Source organism: Tripterygium wilfordii, chromosome 3 (genome assembly GCF_013401445.1).
Source record: "Tripterygium wilfordii isolate XIE 37 chromosome 3, ASM1340144v1, whole genome shotgun sequence".
Classification (NCBI taxonomy): Eukaryota; Viridiplantae; Streptophyta; class Magnoliopsida; order Celastrales; family Celastraceae; genus Tripterygium; species Tripterygium wilfordii.
In genome coordinates, this window is record NC_052234.1 from 8,943,538 (window position 1) to 8,967,782 (window position 24,245).

Consider the following 24,245-nt stretch of genomic DNA (forward strand, 5'->3'; position numbering starts at 1 on the left):
GTGGAAGTACTGCATATACTAGCTATAGAACAAGACATTCTAGAAAGTCTAATAGAGAGATTACATTTGGACTAATGGTTGTGGTCCATTAGAAGACCTTGAGATGTGATGCAGCGAAGCATAAGCCTTATCTTGTGAAGTTAAGATAAGCAACTGATGCTTTAGCATGCCTGCTCATCTTGTGGAAACCAAGGAAAGAGCCTCTACTTTGTAATGATTATGGGGCACCCTCTAACTTCTCGAAGGGAACAGGCTAGCAAAAATTATTCATCAAAGCCTTCATACTAAATCTAGGCTTGCCTACGTGACATTCCTATCATACGGTTGAATTCGATTTTGTATTGCACTAGTTCCCAGCTTTTTCTTCATGACTACATTTACTTCTTTTTTTTTTGGCAAATTAGAACCCAATTTTTAGGCTCTTGGGAATTCTTTGACTCACTGATTGCTTAGTAAGTTAAGGGGTAGGAACTCATAATACCAACAAAATAATTGGAATTGTTGGACTTCATTTTTGTTGTCCTTATGCTTTTGGAACTTAAATGTGCTTATCATGGAGTTATATATGGTTCTTACTTTCATTTGAAGTTGCAGTCAGTCCGGAGTAACTTTCTTTCTTTTCTCCTTTGTTTGTCTGGTGGGGTGGGTGGTGTAAGGTGATCATCTCCTCTATGGTTGCTTAGATGTTTATTGAAGTATACTATTGCACATGTGGCTTTGAAGCATAATACTTCATTTTATTTTACTGATTTTAATATTTCTATGTTTTAGGACACAATGGAGCTGGTAAAAGTACAACAATTTCAATGCTTGTGGGCCTTCTTCCTCCTACATCAGGGGATGCTCTGGTGTTTGGCAAGAATATTGTTACAGATATGGTAGATGTTCAATTTTCTTGTTCTAATTGTTTGTTTGCTTCTATTTTAAGCTCGCATGAAATTCCTCATGAGACATGCTACTGTTATACATGTGTTGTAACTATGAAGTTGGATATGCAAATGAGGTATGAGTCATGTTTTCTCTTAGTGAAAAGCTAATATGACCGTAGCAAGCTCTGTGATCATTTACCGATGGGCTTAAATGCCTTTTCTTGCATTTTGCGGACGAAGGGGTGATGGACATTATAAAAACCTATGATTATATATTATTATTACTCTTAAAAATTAAACGTGTGTAAAATTGAAGATGGAATTATAGAGTTTTCTGAAAATATTAAAAATCATAATTATTAACTATGGTGAGAATTTGAAAATAACTATAAATGATTGGGAAATCTAATCCTTTATGAATGGAAACCACATATTTATAAAATATACAATATATACATGTTTATAGTGATTAAATGAAGAAATTCGAAACGCGTCATAATAGAATACAGTTTTAGGTCATCGTACTTACAAAGATCAAATCTATTCTGTTCAAAATATACATATTCGTGACACAATCATAATTATACTATAATTTTATCGGAGTTGCTGAAGACGATGATGACTGAAGATGCTCCCTAGTATGCAACTTTGATTCCTCTAAAATTCAAGCTAAGAAAAAGATATAGATTGAATAAATATATTAATGACCGTAATATGAAGTGAATGATTTTTTAACAACAGGATAAATGAAAAAATTTCAACATTTTGGGGATACGAACCAAGTCTTCATTGATTTTCTATAAGCTAGGTGTCCATTGCATTCACCATCTTTGTGATTACTCTTGTAGTGGTACGACTAGTCATATATCGCATCTGTTTCATTCTCTGTCCCCACCTCCCCACCTCAGATAGAGTTATAAGTTTAATCCTGTTCTTAACTTGAACATTTTTTTTAGGATGAGATACGGAAGGGACTTGGTGTTTGCCCTCAAAATGATATCCTTTTTCCGGAATTGACGGTAAGATGTGTATTTTTATTTTTCAAGTTGAAATGCATGTATGCATGAAATGTATTATTGCTTTTCGTTGGTGTCGTTTTTTTGTTTATTAAGCAGAAGCGTAGATACTTCTGAATCTATATTTTGTGTGTCAAAGAGAAATATTGCTTTCACGACTTGTGATAAAAATCCATACTGTTTTACCACGTTGACCTTGACATCTTCTCGGGCTGTATTAAATGAGCTTCATGATCTTGTATACCCTTTGCTTATCATTTATGCTTGTTTTTAATGGGCTTCCCTGTCTTAAAAAAATCGTGTGCTTATAACCATGTTTCCCCCTGAGATGAAGTACTGTGTTTCTCTTTTCTGAGACGTGATGACGTGAATGCAAAAGAACTTTATTAAGGGGACCAAAGATAATGTAATCCAATTAGAGAGAACTGTTAATGGCATAAATTTAGGGATATTAATGTCACTAAAGTTTGGTTGATTGTTATGTATATTAGCTGTATAATTTATTGCTAAATATGTACAGTTATCAGATAGATCATATAGTATATGTACACTTAATGAATCAAAAGGATGAAATTGATAAAAAAGGAAGAAGAAGATGAACACAGAGAAGAGAGAGAGAGCTTTTCGTATTTTCTTATCTACTTTTTCTTCTGTTACACCAACCCTTGATAAGTCAACACATACGCAGACAAAGACTAAATTACCCTTACAATATTTAACATCCCCCCTCAAGCTGGAGCATACATATTGAACATGATCAGCTTGGTACAGAACTTATGAAACATAGAAGGAAACAAAGGTTTTGTGAAGAAATCTCCTAACTGAGAAGTGGAAGAGACATAAGGTGTACATATATCTCCTCTCAACAACAGATCTCGGATGAAGTGACAATCCACTTCAATATGTTTGGTACGTTCATGAAAAACGGGATTATTAGCAATATAAATGGCTGCTTGATTATCACAATACATGGGCATTGGGCGAGACACCTTAACACCAAAGTCAGAGAGGATGAAAAACACCCATAACATTTCAGAAGCGGTGTGGGCCATGGCACGATACTCTGCCTCTGCACTAGAACGAGCAACAACTTGTTGCTTCTTAGAACGCCAAGTAACCAGATTATCACCAATAAAAGTACAATATCCAGAAGTAGAACGACGATCAGAACGAGAGCCAGCCCAATCTGCATCACTATACCCAGACACATAAAGAGAGGATATACGATAAAATAAACCACGCCCGACAGTGCCTTTCAAGTAGCGGATGATACGCCAAACTGCTGCAAAATGTGGGGACCGAGGGGCCTGCATAAATCTGCTAACAACACTGACTGCATAGGCAATATCAGGACGAGTAACTGTAAGATACATTAACTTACCAACCAGACGACGATATCGACCTACATCTCGGAAAACAGCACCAGTATCGGGATCAAGCCTGGTTGTAGCATCTATAGGTGTGTCTGCTGGACGAGAACCCAATAATCCTGTCTCAGTAAGAAGATCCATAACATACTTCCGCTGCGACAAGAAAAGACCACTAGAGGATCGAGCCACCTCTATGCCAAGAAAGTAACGAATGTTTCCCAGGTCTTTAGTACAAAACTGGCTACTCAGATAGCTTTTTAACTCACTAATGCCTTTCATATCACCACCAGATATAATAATATCATCAACATAAACAATAAGAATAACACTACCAGATGGTTTATGCCGAACAAAAACCGAATGATCAAACACCGACCTCTTATAGCCATAATCCACTAGAGCCTTGCTAAATCGATCAAACCAGGCACGAGGAGATTGTTTCAAACCATACAAGGATTTTCGCAGGCGACAAACAAGACTTCCACTCCCAGGAACAACATAACCTGGAGGTTGGTCCATGTACACTTCTTCTTGGAGATCACCATGAAGAAAAGCATTTTTAATGTCAAGTTGATATAAAGGCCAAGATCGAGTAACAGCAACCGCAAAGAGGATACGGACTGAATTCAAACGGGCTACTGGCGAAAAGGTTTCCATATAATCAATTCCATATGTTTGAGTATACCCCTTTGCAACCAATCTAGCCTTGAGGCGTTCAACAGAACCATCCGGTAAATATTTCACAGTATACACCCTCGACATCCTACCGTGTGCTTCCCCGAAGGAAGAGTGGTCAACTCCCAGGTCTGGTTTTTATAAAGGGCACTCATTTCTTCATCCATTGCTTTCTTCCATCCCGGAGAAGAGGCAGCTTCCTTATAGGTTCCTGGAATAGAAATAGTAGACAAGGCACGAACAAAGGAGTGGAAACAAGGAGATACACGATGATATGAGACAAAGTTAGAAATAGGATGTCTAGTACAAGCACGCTTACCGCGACGGAGAGCAATAGGCAAGTCATCTGTAGAAATGGGAACTTGAGTAGCACTGGGTAGGACTTCAGGAGCAAGAGATGACTCGGTTGGGCCATGCGAAATGATTTTCCTATTTGGAGTCCGAGAATAAACTTGTAATGGAGGCTCAGACGAAGATTCTTTGGAAGGAGAAGAAACAGATATGGACTCCCCTGCACTTAGAGGAGAAGGAGAATCAGAAGATTCCCCCTCACTAAGTGGACCATCCGAGAGAGGGAGAACAGGGGCAGAAGAAGTGGACTCAGGAGGAGCATGTAAGGCATCCAAAACTAGGGTAGAACCTGCATCAGAATAAAAAGGAACTGTTTCGAAGAATGTAACATCAGCACAGACAAAGTAACGACGAGAGGAAGGACAATAACACCGATATCCCTTTTGAGTACGAGGGTAGCCAAGGAAAATACATTTCCGTGCTCGAGGAGACAATTTGTCCAATCCTGCATCTAAAATATGAACAAAGGCAACACAACCAAAAACTCGAGGTGAGACAGAAAAAGGAGATCGAGAAGGATATAAAATAGAGAAAGGAGTTTTATTCCCTAATAATACAGCAGGCATACGATTAACAAGATAGCAAGCAGTGAGAACCGCATCGCCCCAAAAATGTTTTGGAACATGCATATGAAACATTATAGTACGTGCTACATCTAACAAATGTCGATGCTTGCGTTCGGCAACCCCATTTTGTTGGGAAGTGTGAGCACAGGTAGTTTGATGAAGTATACCTTTGTCAATACAAAATTTAGAGGCAGAAGTTTGGATATACTCAAGTGCATTATCAGAACGAATGACTTTGATACGCTTCTCAAACTGAGTAAACACTTCATTATAAAAACGAAAAAGAACAGATGGTAATTCAGATCGATGTTTCATTAAAAATAACCAAGTCATACGAGAATGATCATCAACAAAAACCACAAAATATAAATGACCAGAAACACTAGAAACACGAGCAGGTCCCCAGATATCAGTATGAACTAAAGCAAAAGATTCAGACTCACGAGGAGCATTACGACTAGGAAATGAACTACGATGGTGTTTTCCTAGTTGACAAGCTTCACAATCAAGAGTTGAAATGGAACTAAGAGAAGGAACCACAAGCTTCAACTTTGACAGTGATGGATGTCCCAAACGAAAATGCCACTGGAGAGGAGTGAGAGATGCAGCCAATGCTGGAAAGGAATGAGCAGTAGTAGAATGTGGAGGATTCAAATAGTACAAACCATCACGCTCATGCCCCAAACCAATCGTCTTCTTGCTCTGAAGATCCTGAAAGACACACGAATTTGGAGTAAAATTAATGGAGCAATTCAGAGCACGAGTTAATTGACTAACTGACAAAAGATTAAAAGGAAAGTTTTTAAGATAAAGACTATTTGGAAGAGAACCTAAGGAATATGGATTCAGAATTCCTTTACCAGAAACAGGTCGTGAAGAACCATCCGCCAGAATGACATGATGATCGATAGAATTTAGGTGAGTAAAGAGTGAGGAATTACCAGACATATGTGTGTTTGCACCAGAATCAATAATCCAAGAAGGGGTTTGAACAGAACATGCAATGTTACCTGTTTTGGCAAGCGTGACAGTGGAGGTGGTTGGGCTGGAAGCACGCAATGTCTGAATAATTTGACTGAGTTGACCAAGTTGAGCAGCAATATCAGGAGTGCTAGACATTTGAGGTGTAGACACATCAGGTCCAAGTGAAGGAACAGAGGAAGATGATGCTATTACATGATTCACATGATCTGGTTTGCCATATTTAACCCAACAATATGGCTCGGTGTGATTTGTCCCTCCACAATGTGTACATTGTTTGTCACCACGGCCCTGAGAACGACCACCCCCGCGACCTTTACCACGACCACGATTACCACGACCACGAAAGGCACCACCACGGGTGTTTTGAGTAGAGAGTAAAATTGAAGCATCGGAAGTAGAGTGGGTAGAAGACTGGGTAGAGGAAGTTTGCCCCAAAGATGAACGCAGCAACCGAGAGTATGCATTTGCAGCAGTAGGTAAACTCTCACTAGCCAAAATCTGATCTTTAAACCCCTTGAAATCAGAATCTAAGCTTGCAAGAAGGGAAGCAAGCATAAATTCCTCCCAGTAGCGTTTTTGTTCAGAAATATCAGGGGTAAAAGGACGATGTTGCAACAGCTGATCCCACAAGCTCTTTAGTTTACTATAATGTTCAGGGAGAGGTATACCATTTTGCTTAGTAAAGAAAATTTGTTCATACAATTCATACACCCGAGAAACATTTGAGTGTTGAGAATGAGCACTAGCAAGAGTATCCCAAATCTGTTTTGAAGTGTTAGCAAATTCCACAGTGGAAATAATATGAGATTCCATACTATGCCACAACCATCCCATAATGAGGGAATCTTCACTTTCCCAATCAGCAAGACTAAGATCTCCTTTTTCAGGAGGTTCATCAGTAATATACTTCAATTTTTTTTTACCTCGAAGGTGAATCTTGACAGCATGAGCCCATGACATATAGTTGTACCCATTGAGCTTCTTGGAAGTAATAGAACGAGGAAGATCATCATCCCGGGAGACACTCACCTTCGCCAGAGATTTACTATCAGAATCGGCAGTAGACATGCTGCAGGAATCTTTAACTGCAGGTTACAAAGATACAAAACAGCAAGCAAAAAACCCAGAAAAGTTCAAGAGCTGGAGTTCATCACAATCTGAAAACCCAGATTAAGAAAAAAATCGAGATCTGCCAGGTGATAAGACGAAGATTTGGTGCACCCATGCGTGTTTCAGACTCCATTCATCGTTGCAGAACACTCATCGGCAATTTCAGGGGTCTCGCATGAGTCACCAGTACATGAAACAGTAGCTAGAGTGAGGGATGTGTAGAGAAAGCTGAAACTGTCTTGGTAGCTGGGTAATTAACCAGCTCCGATACCAACTTAATGAATCAAAAGGATGAAATTGATAAAAAAGGAAGAAGAAGATGAACACAGAGAAGAGAGAGAGAGCTTTTCGTATTTTCTTATCTACTTTTTCTTCTGTTACACCAACCCTTGATAAGTCAACACATACGCAGACAAAGACTAAATTACCCTTACAATATTTAACATGTACTTTTCTTGTTAGGTAGATTACAGCCCTGTAAACTAGGCTAACTAGCTATTTGGTTCCTAATAACCAGCCCTGTAAAGTCATATATAATGAAGGACTCCAAAGGAGTAAGAACGTGTTTCTTTTCCTCAAACTGCTGTGTATTCTGACATGGTATCATATCCCGAGTCTGAACTGTGGTTAATTCTTGCAAAATTGCTTTTTTATTCTGACAAGAACAAGGCTACAACTGGACAGAAAAGGCTGCAACTAGACAGACCTTTGACAAAAGAAAAAGATAAAAGAACTTCATGACACCCCGACAGACGCATATTAGGCCCCTTTGGAGAACATGATCAAGTGCTATTGTTGCACATATTTGCATTTCTAGGATTTTGTTATGGATCTGTATGAATTCTGGGGTGATAAAATAGTAACGGCATCAGTGGTGACATTGTTGATACAACAACCTAAGCTCATAGATTTTTGCAGCTGAGAAAGGACATGATTCTAGTCTTCATGAGCTTTACTTAGATCTCGCTGCTTCATAAGGAAAGTTGCATTTGCTTTTGGCTGGTCTGCTCCCTGTGTTAAGATGACGCATAGAAACTTGAAGATTTTTGAAATTTTTTTTCTTCTTCAAAATAGGGAACCTCTCCAAGGTAGAGCCGCATTGGACCCAACCTTATAGAGTAAAGCCACGGATGCTGAATTAGTAATCACCCACAAACAAAATCAAGTTGCACAAGGGGAGATTTTAATCCATTACCTTTGAGTTTACGACCGTTCCCACTGTCCCCTTTCCTTACCATTTGGGACACGCTTTGTTCTGGTGAAACTTTTGAGTTATTGACGTCGATATCACTAATTTCGTCAGTTAATATTGTTTGGAATATATCGATATCACTTATTCCAATTAGTGTAGAGTAGCTAGCTGTATTTGATGAATCCTTACCCAGTCACTTATTGTTGCCATCAGCCTGAAATTTCCACAATGAGTCAAGTCAAAATCATTTTTTGTTGGTTTTATAGCTTCAGATTTTTTTTTATTTTATGGATTTCCTTTTATTGCTTATATTTTGAATGATTGTTTATGGCATTAAAAATTTGGATAATTCTTTCTTGGCTCTGGACACCGGCTTTGTGGTGATTTTATTATTGCACTATAATTTGTTTTTGTTACTGCATCCAGGTGAGAGAGCATTTGGAGATTTTTGCTGTGTTGAAAGGTGTGGAGGAGGATGTTCTTGAGAGCGTTGTGATTGATATGGTTGATGAGGTGAGTTTATCTCCTTGGGGTTTTGTGGCATTTGTCTTAATATATGCCGTAGTATGGTAGTTGCAATTTGAGCTTCAAAATTAATTCTTGTCAACATTTTTACCCTCTGATGTTACTTTACTAGCTTGTTAATTATCTGGTCCTTTCTTAATGCCTTTGCAATTTTATTTTTTTTTCTTTATTTTTTATTGATATTATTATTAGCGTGAGAGGGTAGGAAATTGATTAAACAGAATGATTACTTTGAAAAATGTGTTTAGCTTGAATTTCTATGGATTTAAATGAGTTGTAGAATGAATGGCCATAAACATAGTTTGTGGTTCCAAAATTTGATTTTTTTATAAGTATTTTCTATTGTTATTATAATTAGCATGAGAGGGGACACAAATCTGAAACCTTGCCCTGATTCAAGTCTTAAGTAGTAGGCTACCACTAGGTCAAGAGCTCCTTGGTAAAATATAAACTGGTGTTGCCTTATCTTTTCTGTCTCTAAATAACCAAACATATAAACATGATTTCATTCATGGTATTATTGTTTTGATGCTATAAAAACATGTAATTGTTTTTAACTTTCTTGTTAGGGAGACTATCTTTCAGAAAATTGAAGATTCTGCAATGTTCGACTTTCAAACAACTGTTTCACCTTTAATCCGGAAAAATTTTCTTCTTTGGTTTATCTTTTCTCTCTTTGCAATATGCTCTAGTTTGGGGAATAAATACTTGAATTGTTTAATTATTATCTTTCATTGTCAGGTTGGTTTAGCTGATAAAGTAAACACTGTTGTTGGGGCTCTTTCTGGCGGCATGAAAAGGAAATTGTCTCTTGGGATTGCACTTATAGGAAATAGTAAGGTAATGTTGAAATTTGGTTCACATGGTAGCTGTTTCTCTGTTGGGATTGTCTCTGATTTATCAATTACAGGTTATAATTCTTGATGAACCTACAAGTGGAATGGATCCATACTCGATGCGCTTGACATGGCAGCTAATTAAAAAGATTAAAAAGGGAAGGATCATATTACTGACAACACACTCGATGGATGAAGCAGAAGAACTTGGAGATCGGATAGCTATCATGGCTAATGGCTCTTTGAAATGCTGTGGAAGGTTGGTTCTTTTAAAGAAAATTGTGTTTTACTTTCTCTAGTATCTTTTTTTTTTTTTTCATAACGGAGTTACTGAAGAAGAATTAATACATGTAGGAAGAATTTTTTTTCTTGAAACTATCGTAGAACGAACTGTAAACTGCTCATACTTTGAGAAATCAGCTGTCAACCTGCATTGTCAAAGACATATTTTGCTTCAATTCAATATTTTCATTGGAAGTCTTTTTTAATTATTTTGAATGCCTAAGCTTGGTATTCCCATGCATTATATTATTTGGTACAATTAATCTTCTTTTTCTGAGGCCATAATGCTCAGAATGTTTCACTGCTTAAGCTTGCAGTTCATACGCTTCTTAATGTGCTTGTAGTACTTTGTAAAAAGAGGTTATTGCAAAAATTAGTTTCCTGTCAACTTTTGTGCTGTATAAAGGACTTTTGTTCTTCACTGAGCACAATACTTCCGTGTTCCCTGAGACAGAACTTTTTCTGTAAAGACCCTTGATTCCATTTTCATCTTATTAGAGTTTGTCAGTCTAGTCTGTCCTCAATCCTAGATTTTGCCAATTACATAGCAGGAGATAGGTGAACATGTGGCCCAGGTAGAGTTGTAGGGTGCAACCTAGAGGTTACATGTTCAATTCCTAGAAACAACCTCTCCACATATTATATGGGGTAAGCTCTGCGTACATCTTGTCTGTCCCCAAAGGCGCCCACTGCGGGAATCTTGTACACGAGTGTTGTTTACCTTTTACAAAGGGGGAGAAAGGGGTTGGATGAAGTTGAGTTGGGAGAAGAATAGAAGATCCCTTGTCTTCATAATGTCTGGTAAAAGGAATGATCCTCTTTCTTAAATTCTGTTGTCGGAGATGGAATGCCAATTGACTTATTGGTGGTAGGAGAACTAAAGAGTTCTATAGGCCACCTCCTTGTGAGAATCTAGGCAAGGAGACGCATGCACTCCCTAGTTGACTCTAAAATATTTAAGGCTTGTGCTTTAGTAAAAGGTTACATCGCTTTAACCTGATAGTTGGCTGAATCATGAGGTGCTCACGATAATTTTCTCCCCTTTTTGTTATGAAGAGAGATCCTCTTTCTTGTATGTCTTCCTCGAATAAATGCATTTTACCGTTGTTTTTTTCAAATATGAATTTGTTTTGTCATCAAAAGAGTAGGATATAAATCCCGGTGGACTTTGCATCATATGGTGATGCTTTTATGTCTTTGTTGACGAGGGATGAGTTAATGAGCAGTTTTTAATCGACGGAAAATTCCTCCTTCAATTTCTTGCATATACTAAACAAGGAAGAAAAGTACGTTTGGTTCACTGTTAGTAGTTGTTTGGAATTAATTCCGTCTCTTAAATTTTATTGCATTGTATTAACAAAATCAACTGAGCTCGTTATTGTCCTTTTGTCCTTTGAAATATACCTAATACTACACATGGTTTTTATTATTGTTGATGCCCTCCTTTTCTATCTTCTTGTTTTAACAGTTCGCTTTTCTTGAAGCATCAGTATGGGGTTGGTTATACTCTTACATTAGTCAAGGTTTGCCTCTACTTTTGTTCATTTAGGTGTTTGTTTGAGTTTTTCTTAATGATAATTTCTTGCTAATTACCTGCACAACATGTATTGAAATGGCCATGTTCTTTTTCCTCCCTCAGTCTTCACCTAATGCCTCTATTGCTGCGGACATCGTTTACCGTCACATTCCGTTGGCAACGTGTGTAAGTGAGGTAAGCTATTTTCTGTAAATTGGTCTTGTTCAATTATTTACAAATACAAGTCTCACCTATTTATAGTTTTGGAGCATCTTGACTTATGTTTGTACTTAGGTAGGCGAAGTCGTTTGTACCATTTTGCAAAAATGAGCATTGGCATTCGTTTAATTGATATGCTGTTGCTGTTAAAGTTGGTAAGATGTAATTGATGGCTTTAAGTACCTGCGTTTCTGTCCCCATCTGTATGCTGTAACATTGTATGATTGTCCACTCTTATGAGCTTTATTAGTTAGAAGTATCATGTATTCCTTACATTGTAAATGTTGTATTCCTTTGCTGTTCGTAGTGATGAAATTTTATCTTGCTTCAAGGTTGGAACTGAAATTTCGTTCAAGCTTCCTCTAGGATCATCAGCAGCTTTCGAAAACATGTTTAGAGAAATTGAAAGTTGCATGAGATCACCTATTTGCGTTCCAGAAAGAATGGGTAGGGAAGATACGAATCATCGTGGCATTGAAAGTTATGGTATATCTGTCACAACATTGGAGGAGGTATTTCTGAGAGTTGCAGGATGTGACTACTATGAAACTGAATGCGCTGGTCAGAGAAATGATTTTCTTTCTTCTGATTCAGTGGTTTCTTCAGCTTCATATGATCAAGCACCCAAAAAAAATTTCCACGTAAAGATTTTTGGAGATTATTTAAAGCTCATTGGCATTGTATTTGCCACAGTAGGGAGAGCCTGCAGCTTGATTTTCTCTGCAGTTTTAAGTTTTTTCAAGTTTCTAACAATGCAGTGCTGTAGCTGTTGTATCATTTCAAGGTCAACGTTTTGGCAACACTGCAAAGCATTATTTATAAAGAGGGCAGTATCTGCTCAGAGAGACCGCAAAACAATTGTTTTCCAGCTTCTGATACCTGTTCTCTTCTTATTTCTTGGACTTCTTCTTCTCAAGCTTAAGCCACATCCTAATGAGCCATCTATCACCTTGACAACTTCATATTTCAATCCTCTAATAAGTGGTGGTGGTGGTGGTCCCATTCCTTTCAATCTTTCCCGTCCCATTGCCAAAGAGGTTAGTTAACAGTTTTTATGATCTAGCTGTCTGCTCTGATTTTCTTTTGATATAAGGCAGTGTAGCATTAGAAATTTTACACAATTTCCTTTTAATCAAACTTGACTTGCTACTGGATGGTTTTTTCCCTCTTAAAAACTTTGTATCCTGCAGGTTGCAGACTATATAGAAGGAGGTTGGATTCAAAACTTTAAACAGAGCGGATATAGATTCCCTAATTCAAAAGGTGCATTAGCTGATGCAATCGAAGCAGCAGGACCAACCTTGGGACCAGATTTACTTTCAATGAGTGAATTCTTGATGTCTAGCTTTAATGAATCCTACCAGTCAAGGTGTGTACATTGGAATTCATGTAGTGCATGTTTCTGTTGGAATTTCCAAAATATATTAGATTTGGAACTTGATTGTCTCATAAGTTAATAAATCATGTATACTTGAATTGCATATGCTCGTGTCTTCTTTCTAAAATTTGAAGAAATTACATAATGTAGAATTACATATTATGTGGGTGTAAGGTTTGCGTACATTGTGCTTGTCGTCGACCTGCTTACTGCCGGAGTCTTGCTCTCGGGAGTTGTTTACCTTTACATAAAGTAGAATTTCTAAGGGAAACTTAACCTCACCTTTAGGTTCAGCATCAAATCGATCTTGTTGGGAATTTATCAATGGTTTCTAAGTAAATTACTTCTCAGTGATTGATTTGACAATTCCACCCGTCTAGCTACAGTGGAAGATATAAAAGGTAGATGACTGATGAACTTTGTGACAACATGAGAAGACCGGGAAAAATAATTAAAAAATGATGGAAATGGGCGTACTTTAAGTTTTCAGTTTTTCATGGCAATAATAATAGTTTGGCAATGAGATTCATTGAGTACTAACTTTACAGCTTACTTTTCTTTGCTTTTGAGTGGAGGCAAATATTAATGCTCAAGGTAAATCTGACTAGTGAGTTTATCCCTCTTGCAAACATTGACGATGCCAATTTGTTGACTATGATAGAAAAGTAAACAAATCCCATGCACAAGGCTCCCACAGTGGAGGGGGTCGGAGACAGGCAAGATGCCTTACTCCCACATAATATGTGGAGAGGTTGCTTCTAGGAATTGAACATGTGACCTCTACGTTGCATCCCTACAACTCTACCATTGGGCCACATTAGCAATTCTACCATTTGGCCACATCTGGAACTCTACCATTGGGCCGCGTGTTCATCAAAATAAAAATGTAGTTTATGACATAGGATTGTGGAGAAAGGGTAAGGATATTTTTGTGGAAAATAGTTGAAAGTAAGTTATTGGAGTGGAAGAGAAACAATCCAGAGAAGTGTGTGTCCGTATGGGGAGCTTCAGATTGAAATGCATTTAAAGGAGGATTTCATTGGGAAGTCTCATTAAGAGAGAAAGTGTCTCGTTTAATAGAATATGATTCCTATTTCTGTCATTTGGCAACTGAGAGAAATAAGAAGTTTGGATCTCAAATCATTTAGATATTCCAATCAAGCTTTCTTTCATAAGTGGATTTCGAGATTCACTAGAGATAGATAAGATGTGGAGGAAAGCCATTGTAGTCAAATATGCTTTTGAGTTGAGCATAATGGATAGATGTTGGAGGATTACAGATAACCGTATTGATTGGGATTTGGAAAAGATTGCTTGAAGAATAGCGATATTGGTCTCATTGGTTTTGTCTGATGTGGGGCATGGGTCTACTGTTAGTACTCTGAATGGTATGTGGTGTGCATTGGAACCTTTAAAGTAGTGCTCTTTTGTTATGAGGATGAATTTGCTCGGGATTTGGGAGACGATTGTTTGGTCAATTGGATTTTAGCTTGACAATAAATGCTATGGCTTGGGAAGCAACTATGTGCATTAATTTTTTAAGAAATCATCTTCAAATCATAATCTTGAGAACTGCTTCAGCTGGAGCAACTTGATGGAAGGAAAACTTTAGAGTTATTGATCACTCTGGGGTGCCCTTAAGCTTTTAAGTAAAGAGGTTGGGGTGGGGTTTGTGGGAGGGAGGAAAAGGAAAACCTTTCCTCGAACATTCATTTGCAAACTGAGATTCACTGCTCGGGTAGCTTTTCCTGTTTACCATTGATAATATTGAAGACAGAAGGGTTCTATACTAGCCATTACATATTTTTTTGTAACGAAACATAATCAGTCCATAATATGTAATGGACAAGAAGACTTTGGAGTATTGCTCGGCGCATAGTTGGTGTTAAGATTAGTTACTTTGCCATTCAACCCAATAAGTTAACTTGTTGTTTTGGGGCGTTTCACACCTTTTATATTATATATATTCTAACATTACCTCTCACATGTGGGTTGGACAACCCGACGGCCCAATATTCTTTTTGAAGTATGTGTTGATTGAACTAATAGATGCTGGGTGACAGCTCAAGGACCCTATTCACATAGCGTTCCTGGACATATATTTTTCCAGGTGTTGTATCAATTAAATTGCTCTGGTTTTTTTGTAATCATCAGGGTTGTTGCATTTTTAAATTCCTTCAAAACTAGCTGGAAGTTCAGTTGATCCTGATTGGCATGTCTATTAACTTATGCTTTTATTGTTGCCTTTTCATCAGCTTCGTTCTTGGTTTTTTATTTTTGTTGCTTTCTTGTATACTTTCAATGTAATACAGTGTTCTCCCTTCTGACTTTTTAGTACAACTGTTGTTAATTTAATAAAAATATATGTTCATTTGTAGGTATGGAGCAATTGTTATGGACGACCAGAATGTTGATGGAAGTTTAGGGTACACTGTACTGCATAACAGTTCTTGCCAGCATGCTGCTCCAACCTATATCAATTTAATGAATTCTGCAATTCTTAGATTGGCAACTCGTAATAGAAATATGACGATTCGAACGCGCAATCATCCTCTGCCAATGACAGAAAGCCAGCGGTTGCAACGTCGTGTATGCTTCCCTTTTCATTTAAGTCATCGTCAAGTACTAATTTTGTTAGGTGCAGATTATTTCAGATGAATTATGGCCACTTTTAGGTACCGCTGGATACGCTAACAGACCCCCCCCCCCCCCCAATTTTTTTTACATTTTGAAAGGGCAGCTGTGGTACACAAATTCAGAAAGTTAGACTAAACAAACATAGTAGAAAGAAAAATGGCTGTTGTATTTACAAACCAATCTAGTAGAAGAATGACAATTTTAGTCAAAGATTTTCGCCATGGCACTTAACTGGTCATGTACTTGTAAACAAGTTCATGTTCCTGGTTGTAATCAGTCTTTATGGTTTTAATTTCTTTATCATTTTCATATGGATTCATACCTCAAACGATTTTTTGAAATTTTTAGGACCTGGATGCATTTTCTGCTGCAGTTGTTGTTAATATTGCCTTCTCCTTCATTCCTGCTTCATTTGCTGTTGCCCTTGTAAAGGTATCTTTCTCAGAGAAATGGTTGAATATATTTACTTTAGCAGCTGTCTTTGAAGATTGACTGTTGAACCTGCTCTATGAGTTATAATTAATTTCTTTTTTGAATGGAAAGGAATCTTATGAAGGCACCTAGGAGGTGCAAACAAGAGCATTAGGAGGCAAGAGTAATAACCCAAAAAACTTGTTATGAGAATCCGAACCTCAGAACATTAAGACGGGTTACAAGAAAAGTTTCTTTATTAGTTTCAGAAATGTTGAAAATTCTGTTGTTTCTTGTGATCATTGGGATAGACTAGATAAGCCTTCTTATATATCTGGCTGTACATAGCATGCTCCAGGCTTTAAGCTCATCTGCAATTGCACCATTGATGACCCAGTTTATCCTGACAAGATTCCAAACAGTGTTCTTTAACCTTGTTTTGTTTGTGTCCGCTATGGTTGAGTTTCATTTTTTTAAATTAGCCTTTCTGTCCTGATATCTCATAAAGCATTGAGTATTCATCAGATGTTTCCAGTGCATCTCTAGATGCGCTTATATTTTAAACTGGCCACTATTTCACTGGTTGAAATGCAAAAACGGTGCATTCATGTATGGGCTGTTGGTCTTTTTCACGCCCCTGATATTTTCTTTCGAATGGGAACCATGTCAGGTATGCTTTGTGTTTTTTTGTACTTATCCTGGTCTCTACCCCTACCAAACATAGATGCTATTTTATTTGTATTTCTAGTGGCTTTTATGTATGTTCCGTGGGTTTTTTAAATGCCTGCTGCTATCCTTTTTTCACTAAGGAATCCTGTCAGGCGTGCTTTGTTCTTATTTATCTCATCTGCGTATCTAGCACTATCAAGCAGAGATGCTAGGGTCTTCTTGTCATCAATAATATTGATTTTTATATTATGTTTTTAGCATGTAAGATTCAAACCTTCAATCTATTTGAAATCCTAAAGAGTGGCTACCACGGGGCCAAAAGCTCCTTGTTGAGATGCTAGGGTCTTTATATTGCTAATGGAGGTTACCATTTTTGAATCTTTTCCCAAGGGAATTTTCTCTTTTTTCAAGTGGCTTATGGCTTTCCCTCTCTCTCTTTCATGATTCAGGAACGTGAAGTAAAGGCTAAACACCAGCAGCTACTTAGTGGAGTACGTTTGTTCAATAGAACAAAATGATGTTTACTTTGTCAAACTGAAATTTCTGTGATTTTAACATCATAATATTTGTACCTGTTCAGGTTTCTATATTCTCATATTGGGCTTCTACATATGCTTGGGATTTCGTCAGCTTCCTTTTTCCTACATCTTTTGCTGTACTTCTTTTTAAAATTTTTGGTATGTTCTTCAGCTTCAATTCTCATGCGTATCTAGTTGAGTTTAAACTTTGGATTTCACTTCTACGTTAAAATTATGTGTCAAGTATGTTAAGCTAATTTATATGGCTTAACAACATAGCTGAATTGTGTGTGCTCGTAGGTTTGTGTGAAAATTTACTTCTTCATCTGCTGTTATAATCATATATGCTTTGATTCTTTGAAGGATGTTGAAGACAAGATATTGTACATTGCTAGTTTGCTCGTGGATGCGGGAGCATATATGTGAACGATTAAAATAAATGTTAAAATACGGACTTACTATTGAAGAGTTAGCTATATATTGATCATCTTAGTGCTGGCAGCTGATAAAGAATAAGTTGGTTCTCAAGCACAAAATTAGAATGAGACTGTGACAGTTAGATGCCTTCTTACTTTTCTTATGGGCTTGGTTAAGCAAAAGCACCTGAGCTCATGTGAAATTTGGATTGGTGTGGATGTAGTTTTGATAATATCCAATACTACCAAAATGGAACATAACTTCTTGTAAAACTCTTTATGCGGCATTGGGAGGTTCTGATGTTTTTTCATGCACTAAGATGAGGCTGCACTTGGGTGGAGGTGGGTTTGAGAGTTAGTGTCCTGTTAGAGGTTTTTGCAATAGTGAATTAATTAAAGCTCAAAATCACAGCTAATGACAGTAGGAGTATGCAGTACAAGCACCAGGGGGGGGGGGGTGAGGTTAAAGTAGATATTCATATAAGAGTTCAAGAAAAAATTTTGGAAGGTAGAAAAATTACAGCGCAAACATTAGACATATAAGTTACAACTAGTATAAAAGTCCTTGTACCCTACTTACAGGGATTTGATTGAGTAGCGGCTAAGGATTCCCCCCCCCCCCCCTCTCTCCCCCCTCCTTAGGCTGTTTCCCTGTTTTTTGACTTGGCTCATTGAAGGTAATCTCTGAAGTTTCCTGGAGCGAGGTGCATGTTATTTAGAGATACAAAGAGACATCATCTTGTAATTAAAAGTAGATTTTGAGAGGCGTAATTGATAAACCCCTTGTTCAGAATAAGGTTTGTTTTAGAGTCTTGCACTCGCTGGTTAAAGGTAAATCGTGTATATCATTATGTTTTCAACTTTTATTCTCATTTATCCCTATTTAATATCCTTTGTTTGCTCCATATTGACTCCAGTTAATGCCATAGCTTCTTTTCCCTAGCTCGTAACATTATTTTACTTCTATAATGTTTAATGTTTGTCTCTTGGGCCTTCTTTTTCTATTTTACATTTTAACAGCGTTGATTTGCGCTTCCAGGTTTGGATCAGTTTGTTGGAAGTGATTGTTTCTGGCCAACAATTCTATTGTTTTTGGAGTATGGACTGGCAATTGCATCATCAACATATTGCCTTACATTCTTCTTTTCTGACCACACAGTAGCTCAGGCAAAGCAATGCCCTTTTCCTTCTTGTTCTTCAACTTCTTTACTTAGGCTTATGCTGATCAATAGATGTTTTCTCAATAATGCAGAATGTGGTTCTCTTGTTCCACATTTTCTCTGGACTTGTTCTTATGGTTATCTCATTCATCATGGGCCTTATAGAGACGACAGCAAGGGCAAATGACGTCCTCAAGGTTGATTTTCATTAAATAATATTTTTTATAATTATTTGCACTTGGAAGATGATGTTAGTTATGGTGATCTTTATTCCAGAATCAATTGAATATTGGTCTTATATTAAATGGATGAAAAACTTATGTCTGGATAGAATGACATGCTTTCAAGAATATTTCATTTCCTAGAATACAATAATGCACTTTCTGTTTTCTAGGTTCTCCCCCCCCCCCCCCTCTACCATACATTGCAAATTGTATACTGTGATGAGGATCTTGTTTTTCCTCACAAATGTGCATATTCTTCTCCAGAACTTCTTCAGATTATCACCGGGCTTTTGTTTTGCCGACGGACTTGCTTCACTGGCTCTTCTACGGCAAGGAATGAAAGATAAATCAAGTAATGAGGTTTTTGACTGGAATGCTACAGGGGCTTCAATTTGCTACCTTGGCCTTGAGGTTTAATTTCATTTACTACTTTTAGCTTTTTAACCACCATATGCCTTATTTTATTTTATCGACAAGTGCAAGTCTTGAGACATGGCCAACATGTACCATTAGAAGAATCATGCTACTTAAATGATGTGGGTAGCTTCGACTATAATTTGGTCCCATTTTTTGTGATACTAAGAAACATCCTCGAAATTCTTCTCTCTAAGACTAATATCGTACGGATTTTTCTTTTACCTATTATACTACTACATAAAGTGAGCCTTGATTAGTTTAGATGGTAGATAACAATTATTCCGCTTATTTATAAGATAATATGTAAATGAACAAGAAGATGAAGCAAGAAAAGGAAAATGGAAGGTCTCATTGTCCTTAAAAAGGTAACACTTCATGCAGGACAGTGGATGCAAGCCATGTGAAGGTGTGATTTTTTTCTCTGCTTTAGGGTACACATGAAAGTTTGTGCAAGGCAACATGTCGATAAGAGATTGTTTGTACCAATACAAGGTTTAGCTGGGGCCTCTTGGGATGGCCATCTATAGATCCTTATTAATATCAATTCTGACCTTCTTTCAGATCCCCACCAAGAACCAATCCTCAAAAAAAAAATACCATCCTTAAATTTCGTAATGGCTAACTTTTGTCCACAGAGATGCAGTTTATTTCAAAAACACCTTCCTTAAATTTCTTAATGGCTAATTTTTTTCTTCACAGAGCTGCAGTTCATATTCAAAAATACACCTTTCATTGAGTTATCCTTTCACTTACCAAAACAGAGTTATCCTTTCATTCATATGTATAGTGACATAAACCAAGATTCTGATGAAAAAATGTGCGAAAGTTTTGCCGTCTTATTCACATTGAGAGTTCATGTAATGCAATGTATAGGGAGGAAATGATTCATTCTTTTTTCTCTACTTTTAAATTTGCATCAGTCACTCTTGAACTCTGGCTTAGCCTTTGTATGTTGATCTTATTTTTTTCACCTGTTTTCTGAGTTAGTACTAAATAATATTTGTTGGTCTACCTGATTTGTTTTAATATTCTTACCCTTGGCAGAGCATCGGTTTCTTCCTCTTAACACTTGTGCTTGAACTCTTTCCTTCTCACAAACTAGCTCCATTCTCACTTAAGGAGTGGTGTAGTAATGTTTTGAACCTACTTCGTGACACATCTAGCATCACAGAACCCCTATTAAAGCTTTCTTCTGAAAATGCTGCTCTTGATCTTGATGAAGACATAGATGTTCGGAATGAAAGAAACAGAGTTCTTTCAGGTTCCATTGATAGCGCCATCATCTATTTGCGCAATCTTCGTAAGGTATTTCTTTATTCAGCTCAAACTAACATCTCTAGCATTTTTGCTGTTGTATTTTCGCAAGTTAACATTATTTTGTGGCTATTTATATCATCAATCACAGGTTTTTCCTGGAGGAAATAACACTGGGGCAAAAGTTGCTGTCGATTCGTTGACCTTCTCAGTTCAGGCAGGAGAATGTTTTGGCTTTTTAGGAACAAATGGCGCTGGAAAGACAACCACTCTATCTATGTTATCGGGTATGAACCTCTTCTTGCACCAAGATATCATTAATAAGGATTTGGTGCATCCAACTTGCATAATATTCTACTGCAATGGATGTTAAAGAGCTCGCTGTGTATGCTTTTCCTCGAGACATTGAAGAAACCAACTTCTAAACAAAATGCGTTACAAAATCAATTTTTGTTCTATAATAATTGAAACCATGCTAGAGTTTATTCATGACAGAATGACAATGCTGTAGAGATTAGACAGTTAAATTGCCAGAAATTCTGATATTCTGTAGTTATATTTTGTCGTTCAAGTTTGAATATCTGCAAGCACATTATATTTCAATTGCACTGGCAATTGAATCTTTACGAGTGTGCAGGAGAAGAATCACCAAGTGATGGAAATGCGTTTATCTTTGGCAAGGATATTAGATCAAATCCCAGGGCGGTTCGTCGGCATGTATGATATGATTGCTCTCTTTATATTCTCTTTTTGTCTGATTGAATCTAGGTTGACTGTCAAAGAATATACTCCTGAGACCTTTCAAATTTGATAATTTATCATATGCAGATTGGTTATTGCCCCCAATTCGATGCTTTGTTGGAGTTTTTAACTGTCAAAGAGCATCTTGAGCTTTACGCTAGAGTCAAAAGTGTTCCAGGTTACAGGGTAGACAGTGTATGTATCACTTAAATTTATGCATCTACTGTAAATCGTTCCTTATGGTTGGCAGAATCAGAATTATTTTCTGCTATTAGTAGTCCTAACTCCTAATACACATTTAAAGCTGGTTTGAATTATTTTGTATAAAAGGCATGACTGGTAGTCTCCTTTCTGTAATAGTTGAACGCATTGTATAAATGATATTGTTAAGGGTTGCAGCATACTTGGATTGTCAAGTTTGAGATTGAAATCTGCAATCTGAATTCGTTTTCTAAAAAACCTTTAAATTTTATTCAATCTGATTTATTTTTATGAAAAACCTTAAAAAAAAAAAGATAAATTGGATTTGTAACCATTTACTACATTATGTTGGTGTAAATTCGAAGCACTTGGTGGATTTACGATTTTAATGGGCAGGTTGTTAAGGAGAAGTTAAAGGAGTTCGACTTGTTGAAGCATGCTAACAAGCCATCATATACACTAAGTGGGGGAAACAAGCGCAAGTTGTCTGTTGCAATTGCAATGATTGGTGATCCTCCTATAGTCATTCTTGATGAGCCATCAACTGGTATATATGCAGCATCTCTCTTTTGGTTCAGCTCATATTGGAATTCCTTGCCAGCTAGTTGCTACATGACTGGGATGGTGTATCCAGTGGATGTCTCCTAACTATCAATCACATTCTAATTCAATATTAAGGAAAATTATTTTAGTCAAAGAACGAAACAGAAAATTGGGAATTTGATTAGGATGGAATAAGATACAAAATAAATAAAAAAGAACTGTGATATTGTTGCTGCTAAAACGTCCCAAATCACATTGTTGTTGTGTCTGTCATTTCAAGTGTGTGTGTGCATATGTATGTGTTGCTACCACACCAATGATGATAAGCATCACCATCATCCTAACTTACACTGCCATCCTAATTTTGCTACCACCATCACGGTGTTGTTCTCTCCCACTTTCCTTGTGGTGTCGCAACTTCTTCCATGATTATGATGTATTATCGGTTTGAATTAACACAATGGCCACAAAGCAAGGTTGCCTGCACAACTTTTCTATGATTATCAAAATAAATTTACATGAATGGAAGTTGCATTATTAAATTTTTCTCTGCTTCACTTGAATTTTGGGACATCTATTATTATCACTGCACAATTTGAGAATAATGCTCATCTGTATAGTGACTGGTGAAAGTAAAAACTAAATTTTCATTTCTTACATCCCGAGATTTTGTAGATTTTCAACAATGCCTAAGTAGATCATCTACTTTTTTCCAGCTTTACGGATTTCATGATATTGTGTGAAATGTGCTGAGAGAAAGAAGACAGCATACTATATTTCCATGCTATGTGTTTTGACATAAAGCTACTAATTATTTCTATTTCTAGGTATGGATCCTATAGGAAAACGATTCATATGGGAAGTGATTTCCCGTTTATCAATTAGACAAGGAAAGACAGCAGTTATTCTAACAACACACAGCATGAATGAAGCTCAGGCACTGTGCACACGAATTGGAATAATGGTATTCATCACTTTGACCCCACAAGTTTTAGACACCTATTAGTGAACACTGACGGAGATTTCTCTCCCCTGGCCTTGTTCAAAATGTAGGTTGGAGGCCATTTAAGATGCATCGGAAGTCCTCAGCATTTAAAAACACGCTTTGCGAATCATCTTGAGCTGGAGGTATTGTATTACTTGTATTTAAATTTAATAATGAATGTAAATTCATTCGTGGAATAGCCAGGGCTTGTTGAGAGAGGTAGTATAGGTCTATTTGAGTGAATGATCAAACTCAAGTATCTTTTCCCTTTACTCAGGTAAAACCAACTGAAGTTAGCTCTGTAGATCTAGAAAACCTGTGTCAAATCATTCAAGAGAGGCTTTTTCACTTTCCCCCTCATTCAAGAAGCTTGCTCGACGATCTTGAAGTTTGCATTGGGGGAATTGATTCCATTACTTCTGAGGGTGCATCAGCAGCCGAGATCAGGTTGTCTCAAGAAATGATCATTATTATTGGTCGATGGCTTGGCAATGAAGAGAGAGTAAAAAGACTTCTATCTCCAAGTCACGTATCCGACGGATTTCTGTTTGAACAGTTGTTTCGAGATGGTAATGATAATATTGATCTTTGTTTTCAACTTTTGGTAATGACTCTTAGAACTTTCATGTTATTGGTAATACGATAGTTATTGTGTATGCACTGTTGACATTGGGATGTACATGTGTGGAGTGATCACACGCTCATGCTTTCCTTATGAAGCTTGTTTGTGCATTTCTTTTTACATTATTTTTAACTTGTTATATCACCTTTTGATTGTGTTTCTAGACTCTCATATTTGTTACATTTTTAATAAGCAGGGTTTTTTTCATTGTGCTTAGCATGACAATGCATCATGATACTCTCATAGTTGGAGCTTGTTCATGATGGAAAGTCATTGTCTGGAACAGTGAATTTTTTTTGGGCCAACCTGGCCCTCCTGATCTTAATGAAAAAGCAGCATCCTTGTTTGTGGTTTCCTTGTCTCTGTTATATTTAAAGACTGATGCATACATACGTTCTGTGGATATGTTAAGAGAGTGGGAAAGTTTTACGTGTTTTCTTGTGATCAATGCAATGCTTAACATATACCATTTTCATAGGATATGGTTATTTCATACATGTGCTTTGTTGATCTCTTGCTGGAGCTTTGATATTCATTTATGTAATAATTGCTTCTAAG

At 37.1% G+C, this 24,245-nt stretch overlaps 1 protein-coding gene across 4 annotated transcripts in view; it reads left to right on the top strand.

The window, feature by feature from the left end:
* Positions 1-24,245, top strand: part of LOC119985128 (ABC transporter A family member 1) — a 42,979-nt gene that overhangs the window by 14,259 nt on the left and 4,475 nt on the right. For all 4 annotated transcript variants that reach the window (XM_038829319.1, XM_038829309.1, XM_038829327.1 and 1 more), the window contains 24 exons: positions 772-878; positions 1,826-1,888; positions 8,560-8,646; positions 9,400-9,498; positions 9,569-9,753; positions 11,245-11,299; positions 11,416-11,487; positions 11,844-12,548; positions 12,702-12,880; positions 15,268-15,478; positions 15,875-15,958; positions 17,056-17,097; positions 17,187-17,283; positions 18,580-18,707; positions 18,793-18,897; positions 19,189-19,335; positions 20,386-20,646; positions 20,747-20,882; positions 21,233-21,312; positions 21,424-21,531; positions 21,934-22,084; positions 22,908-23,044; positions 23,134-23,208; positions 23,343-23,634. In XM_038829319.1, coding sequence (XP_038685247.1) covers positions 772-878; positions 1,826-1,888; positions 8,560-8,646; positions 9,400-9,498; positions 9,569-9,753; positions 11,245-11,299; positions 11,416-11,487; positions 11,844-12,548; positions 12,702-12,880; positions 15,268-15,478; positions 15,875-15,958; positions 17,056-17,097; positions 17,187-17,283; positions 18,580-18,707; positions 18,793-18,897; positions 19,189-19,335; positions 20,386-20,646; positions 20,747-20,882; positions 21,233-21,312; positions 21,424-21,531; positions 21,934-22,084; positions 22,908-23,044; positions 23,134-23,208; positions 23,343-23,634 — 3,606 coding nt within the window. The remainder of the gene's footprint in view (positions 1-771; positions 879-1,825; positions 1,889-8,559; positions 8,647-9,399; positions 9,499-9,568; positions 9,754-11,244; positions 11,300-11,415; positions 11,488-11,843; positions 12,549-12,701; positions 12,881-15,267; positions 15,479-15,874; positions 15,959-17,055; positions 17,098-17,186; positions 17,284-18,579; positions 18,708-18,792; positions 18,898-19,188; positions 19,336-20,385; positions 20,647-20,746; positions 20,883-21,232; positions 21,313-21,423; positions 21,532-21,933; positions 22,085-22,907; positions 23,045-23,133; positions 23,209-23,342; positions 23,635-24,245) is intronic.